The sequence below is a fragment of the Typopeltis vanoorti genome, chromosome 23 (assembly GCF_054136105.1).
Source record: "Typopeltis vanoorti isolate ZY-2024b chromosome 23, IOZ_Tvanoo_1.0, whole genome shotgun sequence".
Lineage (NCBI taxonomy): Eukaryota > Metazoa > Arthropoda > Arachnida > Uropygi > Thelyphonidae > Typopeltis > Typopeltis vanoorti.
Genome location: NC_143571.1, coordinates 27,268,942 through 27,287,917, shown reverse-complemented (window position 1 = coordinate 27,287,917; position 18,976 = coordinate 27,268,942). Strand labels below are relative to the sequence as shown.

General features: G+C 36.0%; 1 protein-coding gene across 1 annotated transcript in view; it reads left to right on the top strand.

Moving 5' to 3' along the window:
- The window catches only part of LOC150093712 (centrosomal protein of 290 kDa-like), a 462,999-nt gene extending 455,525 nt beyond the window's left edge, over positions 1-7,474 (top strand). The window contains exon 26 of the mRNA XM_090412505.1: positions 7,391-7,474. Coding sequence (XP_090268631.1) covers positions 7,391-7,474 — 84 coding nt within the window. The remainder of the gene's footprint in view (positions 1-7,390) is intronic.
- The last annotated feature ends 11,502 nt before the right edge of the window (positions 7,475-18,976 follow it).

Below are 18,976 nucleotides of genomic sequence, written 5' to 3'. Positions count from 1 at the left end.
TTGTTCTTCTCCTCATTCTTTTACCAGGATTTTCCCTTCTATTACTGTATTGAGTAAATTTATGCCTTAGTAGTTGTGCTATCCATTTGAGTTGCCTCTTCTTTATGGTATCCAATATACTTCTTTCTTTACGAACTTTTTTGAGAACTTTATCATTGCTTTTCTTTTCTTTCCAACTCACTTTCATTAATTGTCTCCAGCACCGCATCTCGAAGGATTCTAGGAATTTCTGATCTTGTTTAAGGAGTGTCCAAGTTTCTGAAGCATATGATGCGACTGGCCAGACAAAGGTCATTTTCTTAGTTCAATGTCAGTTTGCTTGATGTGAGTATGTGCTATTTGTTGTAAAATGCTTTTTTTGCCTGTGCAATTCTTGATTTAACTTCTTTTGTGCAATGTCATCATGTTTAATGGGTTTATCTTCTATTCTGATGTTCACAGTATGGGGTTTATTTCCCATTGTTGTTGCCTTTGTTTTTGTGAAGTTTATTCTCATGCCGTATTCAGATAACTTGTTATTTATTCCTTTCAACATTTTCTCTAGTCCATTAGAGCCACCTGCTATTATTGCTTGGTCCATCTGCAAATTTAATAACATTTACTCTTTTGCCATTTATCACAATTCTGTACTCTTTATTTAAAGCTTCCCCTCATCATTTTGTTCTGCAACAATGTTAAAAAGGACTGGGGAAAGTAGACATCCTTGTCTTACAATCTCTGTCTCAATTTTAGCTGTTTCCATCCCTCTTGCATAGACACTACTGCTGTTTGATGTTTATACAGTTACCAGATCAACTTTATTATTTGTTCTTCTATTCCTATCCCTCTCATCAATGGGAAGAGTTTATGCTTTTTCTTTTAATGCCATGGCAAAGCTTTTTCTTACGCTTGTCATAATCACATGCCTTGTAGTTCCACATATACCCCTTCTTGAGAGAATGTTGTTCATGTTTTACAATCTCCCAAGTCAAGACTGTATGTCACTTTAACCAATCAGAGGCAATATTGTCACCTTGGATAGATCTTCTGATCCTGTGACCAGAAGTGAGACCATGTCAAATGCCTTTTCGTAGTCTATAAAGCATATATACAGGTGTTGTCCTTGTTCTATCATACGTTCACCAAGATGCCTGAAAGCTAGAATTGCTTCCCTGGTTTCTCATTCTTTTCTGAAGCCAAATTGGTTTTCTTCAAGATAGGTTTCTGATTTTGATTCTAGTCATGTTTTTTATTATTTTTAGGAATATTTTTGACATATGACTTGCTAAGCTTATTGTTCTATAGTGGATACAGTCTATTGATTTAATCTTTTTAGGGATGGGTACCATGAGAAAGCATAAAAAGTCTTCTGGCCATATTTCTTTTTCAAAAATATCAGCAATCACCTTGTCTTTTACCTGTTCATTTGCTTCCTTAATTACTTTGCCTGGTACCTTAGTTGTTGTTGTAAATTACTTGTGAATTTGTCACGAGTAATTTACATTATATTATTTCCGAGTTTGTGTTTCCTTTCTGGTAATTGCAGGAATGATTTTGTTTATTTATACAATTCTTATACATATTCTTGCCATCTTTTCTTCTTTATCTTAGGGTTTCCCTATTTGTCATTTAGCACAAAAGCGGTTATACCTCTGAGTTTGTATGTAATATTCTTTATCTTCTTGTAGGCTATATCACTTCTTCATAGTTTCTCTATTTCTTCTATTTCCTTACATTGTTAACTACACCAGTTTTCTTTAGCTTCTCCATTTTCTCCACTTCGTTTTTGATTGTTTTATACATAATTTGCCCTGCTTTTGTGTTTAATATTTTTCCATTTTCGTCTTCCTTCATTTTACATAATATTTCAGTAGTGATCTATGGCTTTATTAGTTCTTGTGATTTTATTCCTGTGCATTCTTCTGCTACTCCATTTATTATTGTTTTGATGTCTTTCAAAGTCAGTATTTATAGTTCCCAGATCTTTTTCTTTTTTAAATTTGTTTATTTGTTCGTCAGTGCAATCTTTGAATCTTTATTTCATTTCCTTTTCTTTTAAAATTTCTACATTCAGTTTCTTTCTAGCTTTGGACTTTGGGTTTCCATTTTAATTGGCTTTTCATCATTACTAGGTTGTTGTCAGATCTACATTTTTGTTTGTTTTTGCCTTCCTCAATAGTCTTTCAATTTGTTCATAGATTTCTTTCACTTCATCTTCATTTTGTCCTGATGTTGGCATATATATTTGTATTCTCAGATCTGCCAGTTTGGCTGATAATCTTGCCATCATGCACCTTTTACTTATTACCTCCACTTCCATCGGCACTTTGGTTGCCTGTTTATGTATTTGAAATTCTAGCCCATTGTGTCCATTTTTGCTGCCTGTATGAATTACTCTGTATTCATCGCTTTGAAAGTCTCTTTCATCTTTCCATCTTGTTTCACTTACTCCTATAATATTTATTTTATTTTTTCTCATTTCATTTTTCAAATTCTCCAGCTTTCCTGCTCATAGTAGGGTGTGTACATTCTATATGGCTATGTTGATACAAGGATTTAATGTGCTAACGACCTGAGAGTCCTTGTCATCTCTCTCCTGCCAGGCACGATGCTTGTTGAGGTTACAGCCCCATAGTTGCCAGTTCGCATATCATTTGTAGGCATTCTTTCATGTGCTACTTTACTTTGGATTAATAGTTAAGTGGATTCCCCTTGCCTTGTTCACCTGCAATAACCAACCAACTTGGCTTTTTACACCAGCATTTTCCTTGTAGAGAGTCCTGCCTGCTCAGTGGAGATGTTAAGCAGTTGGCCTTCTTTTTGACTGCTCCTCCTCATCTTCTGTGTTGATGATGTTGTCAGTCCACCATCATATATGAGTGCTTATATGGTGGTACTGATTCACAATGACGTAGTTCTGTCCTTGGACTAATGTGAGGTTTTGAGTGAGATGATGTTTTTATAGGTTTTCCTCCACGCCCTGTTAGTGAGTACTGCTGTTGGTCTGCGACTGCTTATTCATCAGGTTTCCCAGCTAGCCTTTATATCTAAAGGTCACTCCCCTATCTGCCACCTGGGGACATGCCTTTTAGCAGTCAGCTCTGCTTAAGGAGATTAATACCAGTAAGACAAAATATACAGTTGGTTGTTGTTATAGGCCAGGGAGTTCCACAGATGATCTGGAAGACATGCATCACCAAATTAGTATAATGAGTACAAGTCAAGTGATATGGCAGACTTCAACTATGAAGCAAGTAAACTAAGAGATAATTACTTAAGGCAGCATGTAATGGAGTGGACTAGGGTGGGAGAGTATTGGAACTAGTCTTAGGATCAGAAGAGCTATCCATAACTAAGGTGATAACATTGCCTCTGATTGGTTAAAGTGACATGCAGTCTTGACTAGGAAAATTGTAAAACATGATGAATATTCTCTCAAGAAAGGGTATATGTGGAACTACAAGACATGTGATTATGACAAGCTTAGGAAAAAGCTTTGCCATGGCATAAAACACTGCAGGGTAAGGATGTTAGTAGTGCATGGGATATAGTTAATGGTCATCTAGAAGAAACAATATTAAATTGTATACATTATGGTTACCTTATTGTATATCTTATGTGGCTATGATTAACTGATTAACTCCTATCTGATTAACTCTCCTTACCTTAGGTAAGGAGAGTTAATCAAATAGGAGTTAGATGGATGAGTAATATCATTAACCACGAGCTGCAAAAGAAGAAAAAGCTATGGAAGGTATATAAAGAAAAAGGTGAGAAGCATGGCAAGGAAGACAATATCAGATTATGAGAAGAATCTAGCTAAGCCGTCCTTCCATCAGTGGCTTTAACAGCACTTGCTCATAGCCTTCTAGGTATCCTTGGATTTCTTAACCGTTATACGAGGATAAGACGGTTATCCCTATGCCTCCAAGTATTCTTGTCTGTAAATTGTGTGTGTTCTACTGGCCAGTTCTTCTTCTGAGGAATGAAAAACCCAAGTTTCTGGGAGGGAAAAAAATTCTCTACTTCGTATAAGACCAGCTAACTCACCTTTAATCGAAAGAGACCGCGTAAAGGTTCTTCACGTCATGGATGGGAATTGAACCCAGGTCTTAACAACCAGAGGGCTTCGTCTATACTGACTGAGCAACGAAATCTCATCTAGCTAAGCTGGCCAATGGAAATCACAGAGTTCTTTTGTTATGTAGCAAGTAAGAGGAAGAATGACTGTGGAAGATTAACTTTAATGAGTGATGATGGTCACGAGGAGAGAGAAGCAGATAAAATTGTTGAGTTACTGACTGACCACTTTAGAAGGATATATTATCCTCTGACTAACCCTTTTTAAGTATTAGCTCTGCTAGAGTTCCAAGGGAGTGGAAAGAGGGCAAAATAATTCCCTTGAATAAGGGAGGTTGTAAGTCTACAGTAGCAAATTATAGACCAATCAGTATCTCAGGCATGGCAGTAAAAGTACTATAAAAATTGGTTGAGAATTCAAGGAGAAATAATGGAGAAAGAATTGAGGAAGTCAGCAAGTTTGAGTACCTGGGATTCATTAGTAATGTGAAGAATTGCTGTTCAGAAGATGTCAGAAAAAGGTTAGGAATGGCTAAAACAACAGTCAGAGACCTGTCTGAAATCTGGAAGGATGGATCTATCTCCATGGGAACAAAGTTGAGGATTTTAGAGTCAGTTGTTTTTCCAACAGCAACTTATGGATGCGAGACTTGGAACCTAAAGAAGTCAGATAAGAAACTGATATCTGCTTTTGAGATGTGGTGTTATAGAAGGCTGCTGAGGATATCATATACTGAAAGACGTACAAATGAATGGGTGTTAGAAAAGATTAGTAGAACTTTAAGGCTCCTTAAGGATATTGACAGAAGAAAGTTAAAATATTTTGGACACATAGAAAGGATGGAAGGAGGACTTCTCAGAACAGTAATAGAAGGTAAAGTTCCTGGAAAAAGAGGCAAGGATAGACCATCAATGAGATGGATGGATGGCGTGTGTGGAGTGACTGTTCTTCAGAGAGTTGAGGCTGCCAGAAAAGCAAACAATAGGACTACATGGCGAGGCCTGGTGTGGAACATCATCGAGCATCGTAGTGACTATACGGCATCTGTAGATGCGCAGTGAACATAGAGAGAGAGAATTCAAGAATGGTTAGATAAAAATATGATACTGTATGAGGGCCGACATGGTTTTGTGAAGGGTCAGTCATGCCTAACTTTATAATAGAGTAACAGATGAGTTGGATAAAAAAAATTGCCACATGATGATTTTGCTGGATTTTTCAAGGGTATTTGACAGAATGCCACATGGAACTCTATTATGCAAATTAGAAAAAATGGGGATAGACATTGGTTAAGTGGGTGGCTGCTGAACAGACATCGATTCTGCTCCTCCATATGCCATATGGAGGAACAGAATCGATGCAAAAACAGGTTACTAGTGGTGTGCTGCAAGATTCAGTGCTATTTATTTATGGGACCTTAGCTGTTTATTTTGTACATAAATGATATAGGAAATAACCTGAAAGGAAATATTCAGTTGTTTGCTGATGATGCAAAATTAGGTAGAATAGTAGTTAATGAATTCAATGTGGAGAGCTTGCAGGGCGATTTAAATAGCTCTCTCTATGGGCAAAAGTTAATGGGTGTCAATTTAATGCAAAGAAATGTAAAGTTATGCATTTTGGGAAAAATAGTTTGCAAGCCATGTATCACATTGATGGCACTGTACTACAAGAAATAGATAAAGCTAGAGATTTATGGGTGGTAGGCATAATCTAAAGTTTAGAAGACATATTTCTAAGGTTGCTAAGTTAGTCCATAAGATTACTTGGCTATTGAAGAACACATTAACATGAGAGATAAGGAAGTTATTCCTGTTTATAAGGTTTTGATTAGCCTACTTATGGATTACTGTGCTCAAGTCTGGTCCCCTTGGTTTCTTGGGGATGAGGAAACAGTGGAAAGAATTCAGAGACAAGTGATCAAGATGGTGAGTGGCCTGTGAAATGTTCTCTATGAGTGTAGATTGAGGGTGTGTCTGTGATTGATGGGGGAAAAAGCAGGGATATGATAGAATCATGTAAGTTTCTAAAGGATTTTATAGGATTGATGCACAGGAAATGTTTCAGCACTTAACTATGGGGAACAGAACAAGAAGTCATCCTTGGAAGTTGAATAAAGGTGTGAAGAATAGATTTTTTGCTTGGAGAGTTGTGAATGAGTGGAATGGGTTGCCAGAGTCAATTGTGAGTGTTTTGTCTGTTAATGGATTCAAGGAGAGGTATGATAGATTGTGTGGATAGATAGGGTCTCCTGTGATGGGTCTTCGTACTCCATGTGGTGCCCATATAATAATAAATTTATGATATGTCATGAGAGATGTCTTGAGATTGAGTTCAGGTTCAGACATACTGTCAAATTCTCTGATAATATTCTTCAATTTTTTATTTATCAAGAACCATCTTCATTGATTCTTTCCTTATTATGGTCTCTATAATACGATATATCACTGTTTTTTCAACTGAAGAATTTCTTCACTAATATGTCTAACCTCCCACAATCCAAAAATGTTCCATTTTAGTTGCTTTAACTCTTCTGTTAACTTAGTTATCTATTCTTCTGTGCAGAGTGTCCTACAATTTAGAGTTCCAGGGTTTAGTTTCCAATGGCAACATGATATATTTACCCCTGGATTCTTAGCAAGGCTGTTGAGTCAGTACATAAAACCTTTGACTCTGACTCCTCAATTTATGGTACCTTAGACTCTGACTTCAACTTCTTTATTTATATATCAATGTAGAAAATAAATATTCTAATTATTTATGTCCTATATTGATTGAAAGCACTCAACATACAAGGCATTTCATCATTGCTGGCATGAATCATCAGGCTACTTTTTTTTAACTCTCTGACTTGTTAAAGTTTGTGTCTAAAGGCTATAGCTATGTAAACATTGGTCAATTGATGTTATATTTTTATGAAAAGGCTATATATAACATAGTAATAGGAATATATGATATCAAAACCACAAAAACTAGTAATTTTGAATCACATGCTTTTTCACAATCTTCATCTTCTATAATACATAGAATTCTATAATTCATCTTCTAGAAGACATAATATTTCCCATCTGTTACTGTAAAGTGTTCAAAATTAGCGGACTTTGTTAACACTTTTTATTTTGCCATTGTGGATTTTTTCATTGAGTGCTGTTTTCACTAATATAATATATAAATTATCATAATATATGTTTTATTTTGAAATTTGCACAGAACTCAAAATTAAAATATATCCTGAAAATATAACCCATAAAAAAAATAGATTAATCAAATTATTATCTGTGAAAAAGAAAATTTTAACATATTATTTATATTAAAATTAAAATTCATTAGGAGTCGGATTCAGTAGATTTTGCCAACTTCGACTCCAGTAAATCAAGAGTTTCTTCTGATTCGAACTCCACAACTGATTCTTAGCACTCTCAGCCTTCAATTTTAACTCTCTGCTGTTGTGTGTAGTAACAACCTCTGGGAAATGTGGGCCATTTTATTCTTATCCAATTCATCTTGGAAGCTTGGGCCATAATTTACCATGCTGGCCCACTGCAAATTGGTAAATGGCAAGATTTTCATGTGGGATTGCTAGTCCCAAAAAAAAGTGTTCTACAGCTCTTTATTTATTATATACAAAACTGCTCTGATATCCAATCACTGTTAAGGTTTGACATATATCCTTTTTAACATGTCTGCTGCCATGCTACTCGGGCATAGTTTGTTCCTGCATGCCAAGCGCTTTCGCGTCTTCAAGGTCACTACGAGTAATCTCATAGCCCGCTTATCAGACAGAATTTTGTTTCGTATGCCAACTATGAGTAATCTCGTATCACCCCCACCCATATATTACATGCACTGATGAATGTGTTTATTGCGTCTAGTCCTAGGGGTCGCCAAACGTTTTTGACTGCCGACCCCTTCAAGAGTTTCTTGACTTTTTATCGACCCCCTTTATTTTACTATTATGTAATTTTAATATTATGTTGATGAATTTTAGAACATGTATGTTGATGAATTTTAGAACGTAATATATATGTTGATGAATTTTAGAACATTAACGCTCACTTGTATGTCTATGTGCAAAAATGAGACTGGGATCGAATACGTGCAAGTATAAGTAAATAAGCAACCGCACATGCGTGTTGCAATCTCGCTCCTGCCGCGTCAGCTAGGTGGGAACCATCAACATCCGTTTATTGGTAAATACGTCATTTTGATTGACCTCCGTAACTATTTTCATTACCTTGCTCCATCTTATAGGTCCTATTCATGTCACTGTTCCCATGTTCACTCTTAATTGCGTTGTCATTCAGGATGGAGATAATTTAAGTTAATCGAATTAAATATTACCCGTACAATGATGTCTTATATTTTTCTATCAACCCCTAACAACGTTATATCGACCCCTAGGGATCAATATCGACCACTTTGGTGACCACTGGTCTAGTCTCTAAAAACCTTCAGTTTCGCCATGACCAGTAAAAGAAAACTTACTGATAAAGAATTAGAAGTTTACGCTAATATGAGCGATGATGAATTTAATGAATTAATCATCACAAATGGAAGGATAAGAGGGAAGTTCTTTCCATATCAAATATGCACAAATTTTAAATGGTTGAAGTAAAAAATCGGAATGGTAAAATTCAATTAAAACCAAATATCGTTAGAGACTATAATTTGGGTATGTCAGGCATCGATCTTTCTGATCAAATGCTTTCTTACTATTTCCCCCCCTTACAAAGGGGGGTGGGGGAATAGTAAGATGGCCAAATAAGATGAAAATAAGATGAAATTAGATGGCCAAAGAAATTGGCAATACACATTCTTGATATATACATTCAAAATGCGTATAAATTTTATAATATAATTACTGGAAACGCAACGCCTGTGTTAAAATTTAGAGATCAATATAATCTCAGTTTTTGTTGGAATGGATAAGTTTACAGTATCACAGATTATCAGCAGGATTCGGGATCTTCATTATTTGGAAATTTTACCACCTACAGAAAAAAATATTCGCTGACAAAGCCATGCCGAGTATGTACACGAAACAAACAACGACGCAAAACACGTTATTATTGTCCTCTTTGCCAGGAAAAACCCATTGTGCCTGGAAAATTGTTTTAAAGTGTATCATTCGTAATTTGAATAAATTGGTTTTTATTTTATTGATTTCATTTTATTATTTTTAATTGATTTTTATCAGTTTTAAATTGATTTACAAATTACGTGTTATACCACGGATTAGCTCGCGCTTGGCATAGGAGGTTGGTAATTGACATACAAGTATATTCGTAGTTGGCTTCTGAGGCACATACATAATATACTATATTTTAGTTGAAATTATTTCCCTTCTATCAAGCCCCCAGACGTGCTCTTCGCTTTATTCAGAATCCAAGGATCCAAATTAAGGTAATTATACTAAGGGTTAACTCATGTTTGGCATAGGAGGTCGGTAAATTGACATACGAGTATACTCGTAGTTGGCTTGTGAAGCTCATATACGAACTACAAGTATACTTGTAGTTGGCAGCGAACATGTTAAACTGAAAATTCTGTTTCATAACCTCCTAAATCAAGACTACATATCTCTCTCTCTCCTCAGTTGGAGTCAGTGTGGGCATGTTGGTTATCAACTGATCTTCTGTTCCTCTAACCAGAAACACTCTCAAACCCCTTAGTAGGTGAATAAATTCCATTTTCTTCCTGCTAATATGATATTTCTTGCTCCCAATATATGTCTCTGTACTTGAAATCTGCTATAATTATTACTTGACCAACACACATCATGCTAATTTGCGTAAAAAAAGAAGAAAGAGCAAAAGCAGGTATGATGATTATGGTACATAAATCCCTAAAGAACAATATTGTATATTACAACTATTTGAATGAAAGACTAATAGAAATTAGACTCAAGACATTAAGAGGCCACATAACAATAATTGGTGCATATGCATCAGAAGAGGGAAAAGAAGAAAACAGTAATATATTTTATAAAGAATTACAGAATGCCATAGATAAAACAAACAAAACTGACTATTTACTGCTAGCAGGAGATTTAAATGCCCAGAATAGGAAACAAAAAATACTAAACAAACAAAGGTAAATTTGGCGAAGATACATGTAATCAAAATGGTCGCAGATTGCGTGATTTTGTCATTTATAATAATATGAGAATAATGAATTCAATGTTTAAACACAAAGAAATACATAAATATACTTGGTCAGCCAGAGGATACAAATCAGTAATTGACTACGTTATCGCAAATTTTAAATTAGTGGAGTTAATTTTAGACATAAGAGCATATCAAGGCTTTGAATTAAATTCTGATCATTATATGGTATCTGCAAAAATTCGTTTTAAACCAAAGTGGCTAAAAACACATAGAATTGAAAATTCTTACCAGCCAAGTTACAAAATTTCTTCATTACAGGATCCTCAAGTTAGACTACAATATCAAAAATGCACAAACTTAAAAACAGAAATCAAGTGACATAGAAGATGAATGGGAAAATTTGAAACAAATTCTCACAAAAGCAGCAACAGAAATCTTAGGAATAAAGCACAAATGGATTAGAAAAAGAGGACTATGAGACTGGAACAAAGAAATAGAAAATATAATAAAAACCAAAAAGGACAGTTACCAGAAATGGCTAAATTCCAAAACAATAGAAGCAGAAATAGAGCATAAAAGAAATAGTGCAATTGCAAAATGAGAAGTAAGGAAAAAACATAGAGAAAGATGGAACAATTTCGTAACAGAACTAGCAAAGGATTTATTTAAGCTACAACCCAAAACCTATAAAGTAATAAAATTCATGAATAAAGAAATAAAAGAAAAGATAAAAATACAAACAATAGATTTAGAAAAATGGGTGACCTATTTCCAAAATCTCTGGACAGATGAGAACAATGAAATAAAATTTTATAAGACAAAGAATGATCTAATAGAAAATATCACAATGTTAGAACTGAAAATTATAATAAAGAAGATGAAAAATAGGAAAACACCAGGAGAAGACAATATAAATATAGAACTGTACAACTGCAGGTGAAAAATTTAATGAAAGACTTCTGAAATTTTTTAATATGATTTGGATGTCCGGAAAAACCCCTAACTCTTGGAAAAAAGCACTGGTCATCCCAATCTATAAAAAAGGAAATAAAGACAATTGCAATAATTATAGGGGAATTAGCCTGCTGAATATAGGCTATAAAATATATGCAGGAATATTAAAAGAGAAACTAAGTAGCATTGTAGAAGACAACTTACTAGAAGAACAAAATGGTTTCCGAAAGGGCCGATCCTACATAGATCCAATTTTTACTTTAAAATTATTAATAGAAAAGAGAAGAGAATTTCAAAAAGAAACACACGTGGCCTTTATTGATTATGAAAAAGCCTTTGACAAAATTAGTAGACAAAAATTGTTTAAAATATTAACTGATTTAAACAAGCCAAACCAACTTTTACAATCTATTCAAGAAATATATATAAGAAATAAAATAGCAGTTAAATTAGAACACATCTCAAAATGGAAAGATATATCAAGAGAAGTATGACAAAGATGTACCCTCTCACCTCTGCTTTTCAATATATATATATATATAAATGAAATATTAACAATCTGAAAACAGCATAACCCATTTGGTATACAAATGACCCCGCAAATGAAGATAGATACACTACTATTTGCAGATGATCAAATAGTATTAGCTACATCAGAAGATGACTTACAAAAATCATTAAATGATATCTGAAAGCAATATAATATGACAATATCTAAAGAAAAAACAAAAATAATCAAAAATAATAGCATTCAAAGGAGAAAACCCAATAAGAAGTAAAATAATGATAGATAATAAAATACTAGAACAAGTAAACACTTTCAGATACTTGGGATGTGATCTATCATACGAAGAGGAAAAAGACATAGACACTAAAATATCAAACTTTGTCAAAGTAAATGGCATAATAAATAATATATTTAAGAGATCTAGTACAAAAACACACTAGAATCAGACTATATAATGTCTTGTCAAAACCAGCTCTACTATACAGAAGTGAAACATGGACCATGAAAAGGAAAGATGAAAAACAAATTCAAACAGCAGAAATGAAGTTCCTCAGAAAAACAGCTGGATATACCAAGTGGGACCACAAAACAAATGAAGAAATCTTACAATCCCTGAAAATAAAACCAATTAATTACTACATAAGACAGTATAAACAAAAATGGCTAGAACATTTAAATCGAATGGACAACAGCAGACTACCAAAAATATTATACAGATACAAAATAAGTGGAAAGAGAAGAATCGGAAGACCAAGAAAGAGATGGCATGAGACTGGAACAGGCCACATGACCTAAACTCCATGTTAGGAAGAAGAAGAAGAATTTGCTATTATTATGAACATAACTATATCTGTATGCACTCAGTAATGGGAGATCTTTTCTTGGTTCAGCAAAGTTGAGCATACTATAAGTATATACTATATGCAAATATTAATGATGTCAGTTGAGGCTATTTTAAAAGTGACAAAATGTCATGAGTTAATACATAGGTTGTACAGAAAGAATGATGTGCAGTTTGTAGATGTGTGGAATGATTCTGATGTGAATGGTAGTGCAAAATCAGGGAAACCAGAATGGGGATGCAGGTTAAGCATGTGTACAGCAATATTTGAGGCAGGTTATCTGAGAATGATCAAAAGATGCTGAATATAGTTCCTCAGGTACCAAATCTGAATGGGATAGGTATGGACCCAAGGAGCTATTACACTTTTTGTATACTAATTGGAATTATTCGGGAAAGAGATGACAGAAGATAATCTAGTATGTGCAGGATGCTGTGGTTTAGGCAGGATAGAGAGAATATGATAGTAGATGAACTGCAGCCAAGAAGAGTAGGAAGAGTTCAGCAGGAGGTCAGAGAAGCAGAGGGTAGTGTATGTACTTGATGTTATGTACTTGTTGAGATCTTGAGGACAAAATATATTGCTTGTTACTACTGTAGACCAGGGGATGCACAGGAAGATGTGAATGGTATGCATTGACAAGTAAGCTCAGTGGATGCAGGGCAAGTAATAATTATGGGGACGTAGATAGGAAGAAATGGAATTTATTCAGCTACAAAGAAATAATTACCTAAGGTGGCACGTGAGAGAAGTTACCAGGATTATATTGTTTCTAAGATATTTATGTAAAAAAACCATTACACCAGATTTAGATCTTTCGCTCTCTTGCTTTTACCCCACTGTATATAGAGATATAATTTTCAGTTTCGTCTGTTCCTCTCTGCTTTTTTTTTTTTTTTAAATTCTATAATTACTACTATTTTTACATTTCTTTCTTCTAATGCTTGGTCCAGTTCTATGCTTTTGTGGTGGATACTTCTCACATTCTAGGTAGCTATATTCCATTAGGTGTATTTCAGTTTTTTTTTTTTTTTTTGGTTTCAATAGTTTTCTTTTCCAAGCCAGTTCATTACCAAAAATATATGTCCATTTTTTATTTTCATGAGTCTTTTTGGTGAGTTAAATTGAGAAGGTTACTGGCCATCTGCAATATAGCTTGGTGATGGAGCTGCCATCTTGAGGCCTTCAAGCTTGCCTTAAAGTGGTAGAAGGAAAATTTAAAGAGAAGACATAGAGATAGAAAGAATTACACATAGCCTTCGATTACTCTGATACCATTAGGGTCACGAATTACAGTGAACAATGGAGAACAACAGATTATTATTATTATTAACATTTGATCTCCACAGAGTGTCAGAGACTTATCAATTGAGGTACATACTATTGCACACAGTGCTGTTCCACCTATGCTTTAAACTAATTCAATGTGTCTACACCTACAACACACTCAGGCAATGCATTCCACTCACCAACCACTCTTCATGCAAAGAACCTACCCCTCGCTCCTCTGCTCACACCCTCCTTATACAGTTTACAGCAATGGCCTCTTGTTTTACCTCCCTCTCCCATTCTATGAAACATCTCTTCCATGTCGACCTGATAACAACCCTGATAGCTTATATGTCTCGATAATATCCCCCTCCTCTTCCTCCTATTTACGAGACTCTGCAACTTACATTCTCTCAATCTGTCCTCATACTCCAAATTTCAAAGACCACTGATCACCTTTGTGAACCTTCTCTTGACCCTTTCTTAACATACCATTAAAAACCATCAACCAAATCTGTGCACAATAATCCATATGAGTCCTGATCAAGGCCTTATACAATGACATCATTGCCATTATCCGATGTGACGTCTTCGCAACTTGTGCAATGTGGCCCCAGAATTTCAGGACGTCCTTGTCCACCATCACTCCTAGAGCTCTACTTCCATTAAAGCTTCCCCACCAAGTGTATACTTTGCATCCCATCATTGCTTACCAAATCTCAAACCTTATACTTGGCAACATTGAGCTGACAGTTCCACTTACCTGCCCAATCATGCAATCTATTCAAATCCTCTTGTAAGGCCATAACATCTGCTTGACTCTGCATTGTTCTCACCAGTTTTGCATCATCTGCAAACATCTGCATATCACTAGTTAAACCCATCCAAATATTGTTAACATACAAATTGAACAACAGTGGCCCCAAAACTGACCCCTGCAGCACACCATTACTGACCTTTCTCTTTCGGGAAACTGCACCCTCATATACAATTTTCTGATACCTCTCCGACAGCCAGTCACTGATCCAACTCAGAAGTCTGTTATCCAATCCCATCTGTTTCAATTTATTTAAGAGCTTGTCGTGTGGTAGTCTATCAAAAGTCTTTGCAAAATCTAAGTACACCACTGTATATGCATCTCCCATGTCCAAGGTATTTGTCACCTTGTTATAGTACATAAGTAAGTTAGTGAAACATGATTGCCCCTTAACAAACCCATGCTGATAACCACAGAGAATACTGCTGTTATCAATTCATTTCTGTATCCTACTTCTCACCAATCTCTCCAGTACTTTCACCTCAACTCCCGATATACAGACCATCCTATAATTTAAACCACAGCCTTATCACCTCCTTTATGTGAGTAGAACAGTTTTACCCTCCTTCCACTCCCTTGGAACATGTGCTTCCGCAAGACTTTTATTAAACAGGAATGCCAATGCTACTGCCAATTCCCTGGAACATTCCCTTAAGAAGCGTGGTGAAATGCCATTAAATCCTGTTGTCTTATTGATCAAGGTTATTTATTTTTTCAAAGACCTCCTGCTCACTCACAATTAATCCATCCTCTCCTATGTCCTCTACACTTAATTTCCTCATGATTCCAGCCTGATCAGGATGAAACACCCTTATAAATTGATCGCTGAATACCTCAGCAATGTCTTCTACAGCAGTTACCATTCTACCACTTTCATCCATTAACTTCATCTTACCACGATCATTCTTCCTTCTACTTGCCACTTATTTAAAAAAAACTCTCTAGGGTTTTTCTTTGCCTGATTTGCCAATTTCTGCTCACACTGCACTTTGTTTTCCTTACTAACTGAGTAAGGAAATCTTATACTTACATCTTGTACTTCCTCCAGAGTATTTTCTTTTTCCAGATTTCATGCATAAGTTCACATTCATCCATTTTACACCTACCTTATTTAGCCTTTTGGCCATCAGAATACATTTCCACATTGATGCTATTATATATTTCTTTTCAATTCCCATGCAGCATTTGCTTCCTTACTGCTCAACTCCTAGTTCCATGTTATAGCTCCAAGCTGTCTCCTAAGCTTGTCATAATCTCATCTCATCTTCCTTTTCCCTCTTTTACCTTGCAGTGTCAAGGGTTTATTAATCATCAGACCTCAAACCATTCACAGGATAAGGTGGTCAGCCCTACACCCCGGTGTATCCTATGTCCGTAGTGTTGAGTTCTCAAGGCCAGTTTGCCTGCTTTGCAGGATGAAGAACCCCAGGATAAACTGGGGAAAAACCCTACTGTCAATGCCCAAGACTGACTAACTTGGCTATGGCTGTGGAAGATCCTTCAGCTCCTCACATCACCGACGGGAATCAACCCTAGGACACTTCTTCTCCAGGCATATGGTTGCGAAGCGCACAGCCACTAGGTAACTGTGCAGACTTTGAGCTCTGAGCTGTCTCCTAAGCTTGTCATAATCACCAGCCTTATAATTCCACATATATCCTTTCCTCACAAGAGTCTACATATGACTAGCCACAACACAGGTAATTACTATCTGATCACTTTCACCAACTGAGGAAAGTGTGGAACCCCTCTCACAATTACATCTTTCGATGAAATGATCAGATCTAGAACTCTCGAGCCTTGCATGCCCTCCTTTACGGGCTGCCTGAGATAGTTATTTCTCAAGAACTTGAGAAATTCCTTTTCCTTATTTCCAAAATGCTTTCTCTTTATTCCAATCTATACCATCATAATTAAAATCACCCGTAATAATTACCCTTCCTTTGTTTGCTAATCCAAGTTGTATATACATTTCTACATCACTATTCCTCCACATTCCCAGGCCTATAACAACTTCTAACTAAATACGTCTTCCTCTACACCTTCACGTTACACCACACTGCCTCATAACCATTGCCGCTATTTCTCCCTTTCATGTCTACCCTGTGTGGACTCAATTCCTCTGCTATCATCAGCAGCACCCCCCCCCCCCCTTTCTTGCTTTTTCTATCATCGTGAAAAATACTGTATCCTTCCATTTCTGGAAGCTCTCTTTGATTCTGGAGCGAATAAACTCAATCACTGAAACCATTTCATCTCCCTTATTTCTGATACTGGCATTTGTAAACAAACAGAGCAGTTCATTTTTAGGTCTATAGCCAGTCCTATCCAAGACACATGTTGGTTGTGATTTCCCTACCACACCTGTCCAATCATCTTTATCACAACTTCCCTACCCACATCACAATATCCTCCATCTTCATATGCACACACATTCACTGCCACTTTCAATATCCACTTTCCCTATGCCATTTTTCCCTGTCCACCCAAGCTACCCCTATTTCCCTGTTCCTCTTGCATTCCAATTCTCTCTTCATCTCACACACTACTACTGTTTCCACTCTCAAACACATCTGTCTCTTCATTACCACTCTCCTGATTTTTCCCTTCATCTCTTCTGATCTCTTGCACATGTCACACTGTACTTCCACACACTGTACTTTCATCCAGCAATGCTTTCTCCAATACACTCACTCCAAAGCCATTTAAATGCAACCCATTTCGCTTGTATAATTTCAATCTTCCCTCAAACACATGCCATAACACATATCATAACACATGCCATAACTCAAACACATACATCCACAAACTTCACTCCCTTCTTTTGACACAGCTCTGCTAGAATACCATTCATGATTTTAGCTCTCTGTCGCAACTTATCATCATCATCATAATACTTCAGCAACACGCTGTCATCTTTCACTCTTCTCAAAAGTCTCCTGATATTCGTTCTCACATCCTTCTTATGTCCGCTTAGATCATTCATCCCTACAATCACAACTCTTGCTCGTTTCTTCCTTATGTCCAATGCCTTAATTATCCTACTCATTTTCCTACTTGGATAGCAGACCTTATGGACTCTCTCTCAGTAACTAGTCTTCTAATTATGGAGTCTTCATATACTGCTATCCTGGAATCACTCGTTACTTCTTTTAATCTTTGTTTTTTCATTCTGTTTTCTTGCAAACTTTGATTAGTTTCCACTAGGCATCTAACATCACTCCACATATTGCTTATTTCATTTTTCATTTTCAATAACTGTTTCATTAAATCTTGCATTGCAATAATTTCACTCTCTATCACTCCTGGAATCTCACTATCTCTCGTTCTGCTGCACCTTACTTCTGTTTCCTTGTTCATACTTTTTTCGATCCCTTATCACTAACTTCGTTTCTTCATCTTTACATTCTTTTACTCCCTCAGTTTCTCTGCCTTTCGTTTCATTTCCATTTTTCGTAACTTTCACTTCTATTATTATCATCATCAGAACTCCAAGGAGTCAAAGACTCATTGGTTGATATCCTTCTGTCATACATACAGCTCGTCATACCATGCCTTAAACACATTCACATTCTCTGCAATCAATATACTCATTGCAATTGTTCATCACTCTCCATACAGAAAAAAAAAAAAAATCTGCTTCTTATTTATTTCCTTTACGCTCTCCTTATACAGCTACCAGAGATGACTTCTTGTTCTCCCCACATATCTCACCATTCTAGGAAAACCTCTTCAATGTTAATCTGATAAAAAACCCTTTCCAACTTTTGTCTTGATCATATCTTCCCTTCCTTCCTTCTATCCTTCAGACTCTACAAATTGCATTTTCTCAAACTTTCTTCATAGTCAACATTCCAGAAACCACCTGAGACCCTCTTAATAACCTCTGGACCCTTTCCAATGTCTCTTCATCTTTTTGAAAACCAGGTGAAAACCATACCAATGTACAGTAGTCTAGGTGGCCTAATCAAGGGTTTATACAATGGACCATAATCTCCTTACTTCTATATCATCTACATCAATTCCAAAATCTGCTGTCCTCACAACTTTAGCAATGTGTCCTCTATATTTTAGGTCCTTATCCACCATCACTCCAGATCTCTTATTTCTGTGACCTCCTCCAATTTATCCCCACCAGTTCTATACTCTTCATCCCAACTTTGTTTCCCAAATTTTGAAACCTTACACTTTGCAATGTTGATAAGGAAACCCCACTCTTGTGACCATTCACTCAGATTATTCACTTCTTGTAAAGTGCCACAGCATCTGCTCTACTCCTCATAATTCTTTCCAACTTTGCATCATCTGCACACAACTGAATATCCCAATTCAAACACTCCACAATCAGCAGTGGCCTTGAACATAACCACTAATAGTCTTTTAGGAATCTGTTTTATGCGGAAATCTGTTTTTTATAGT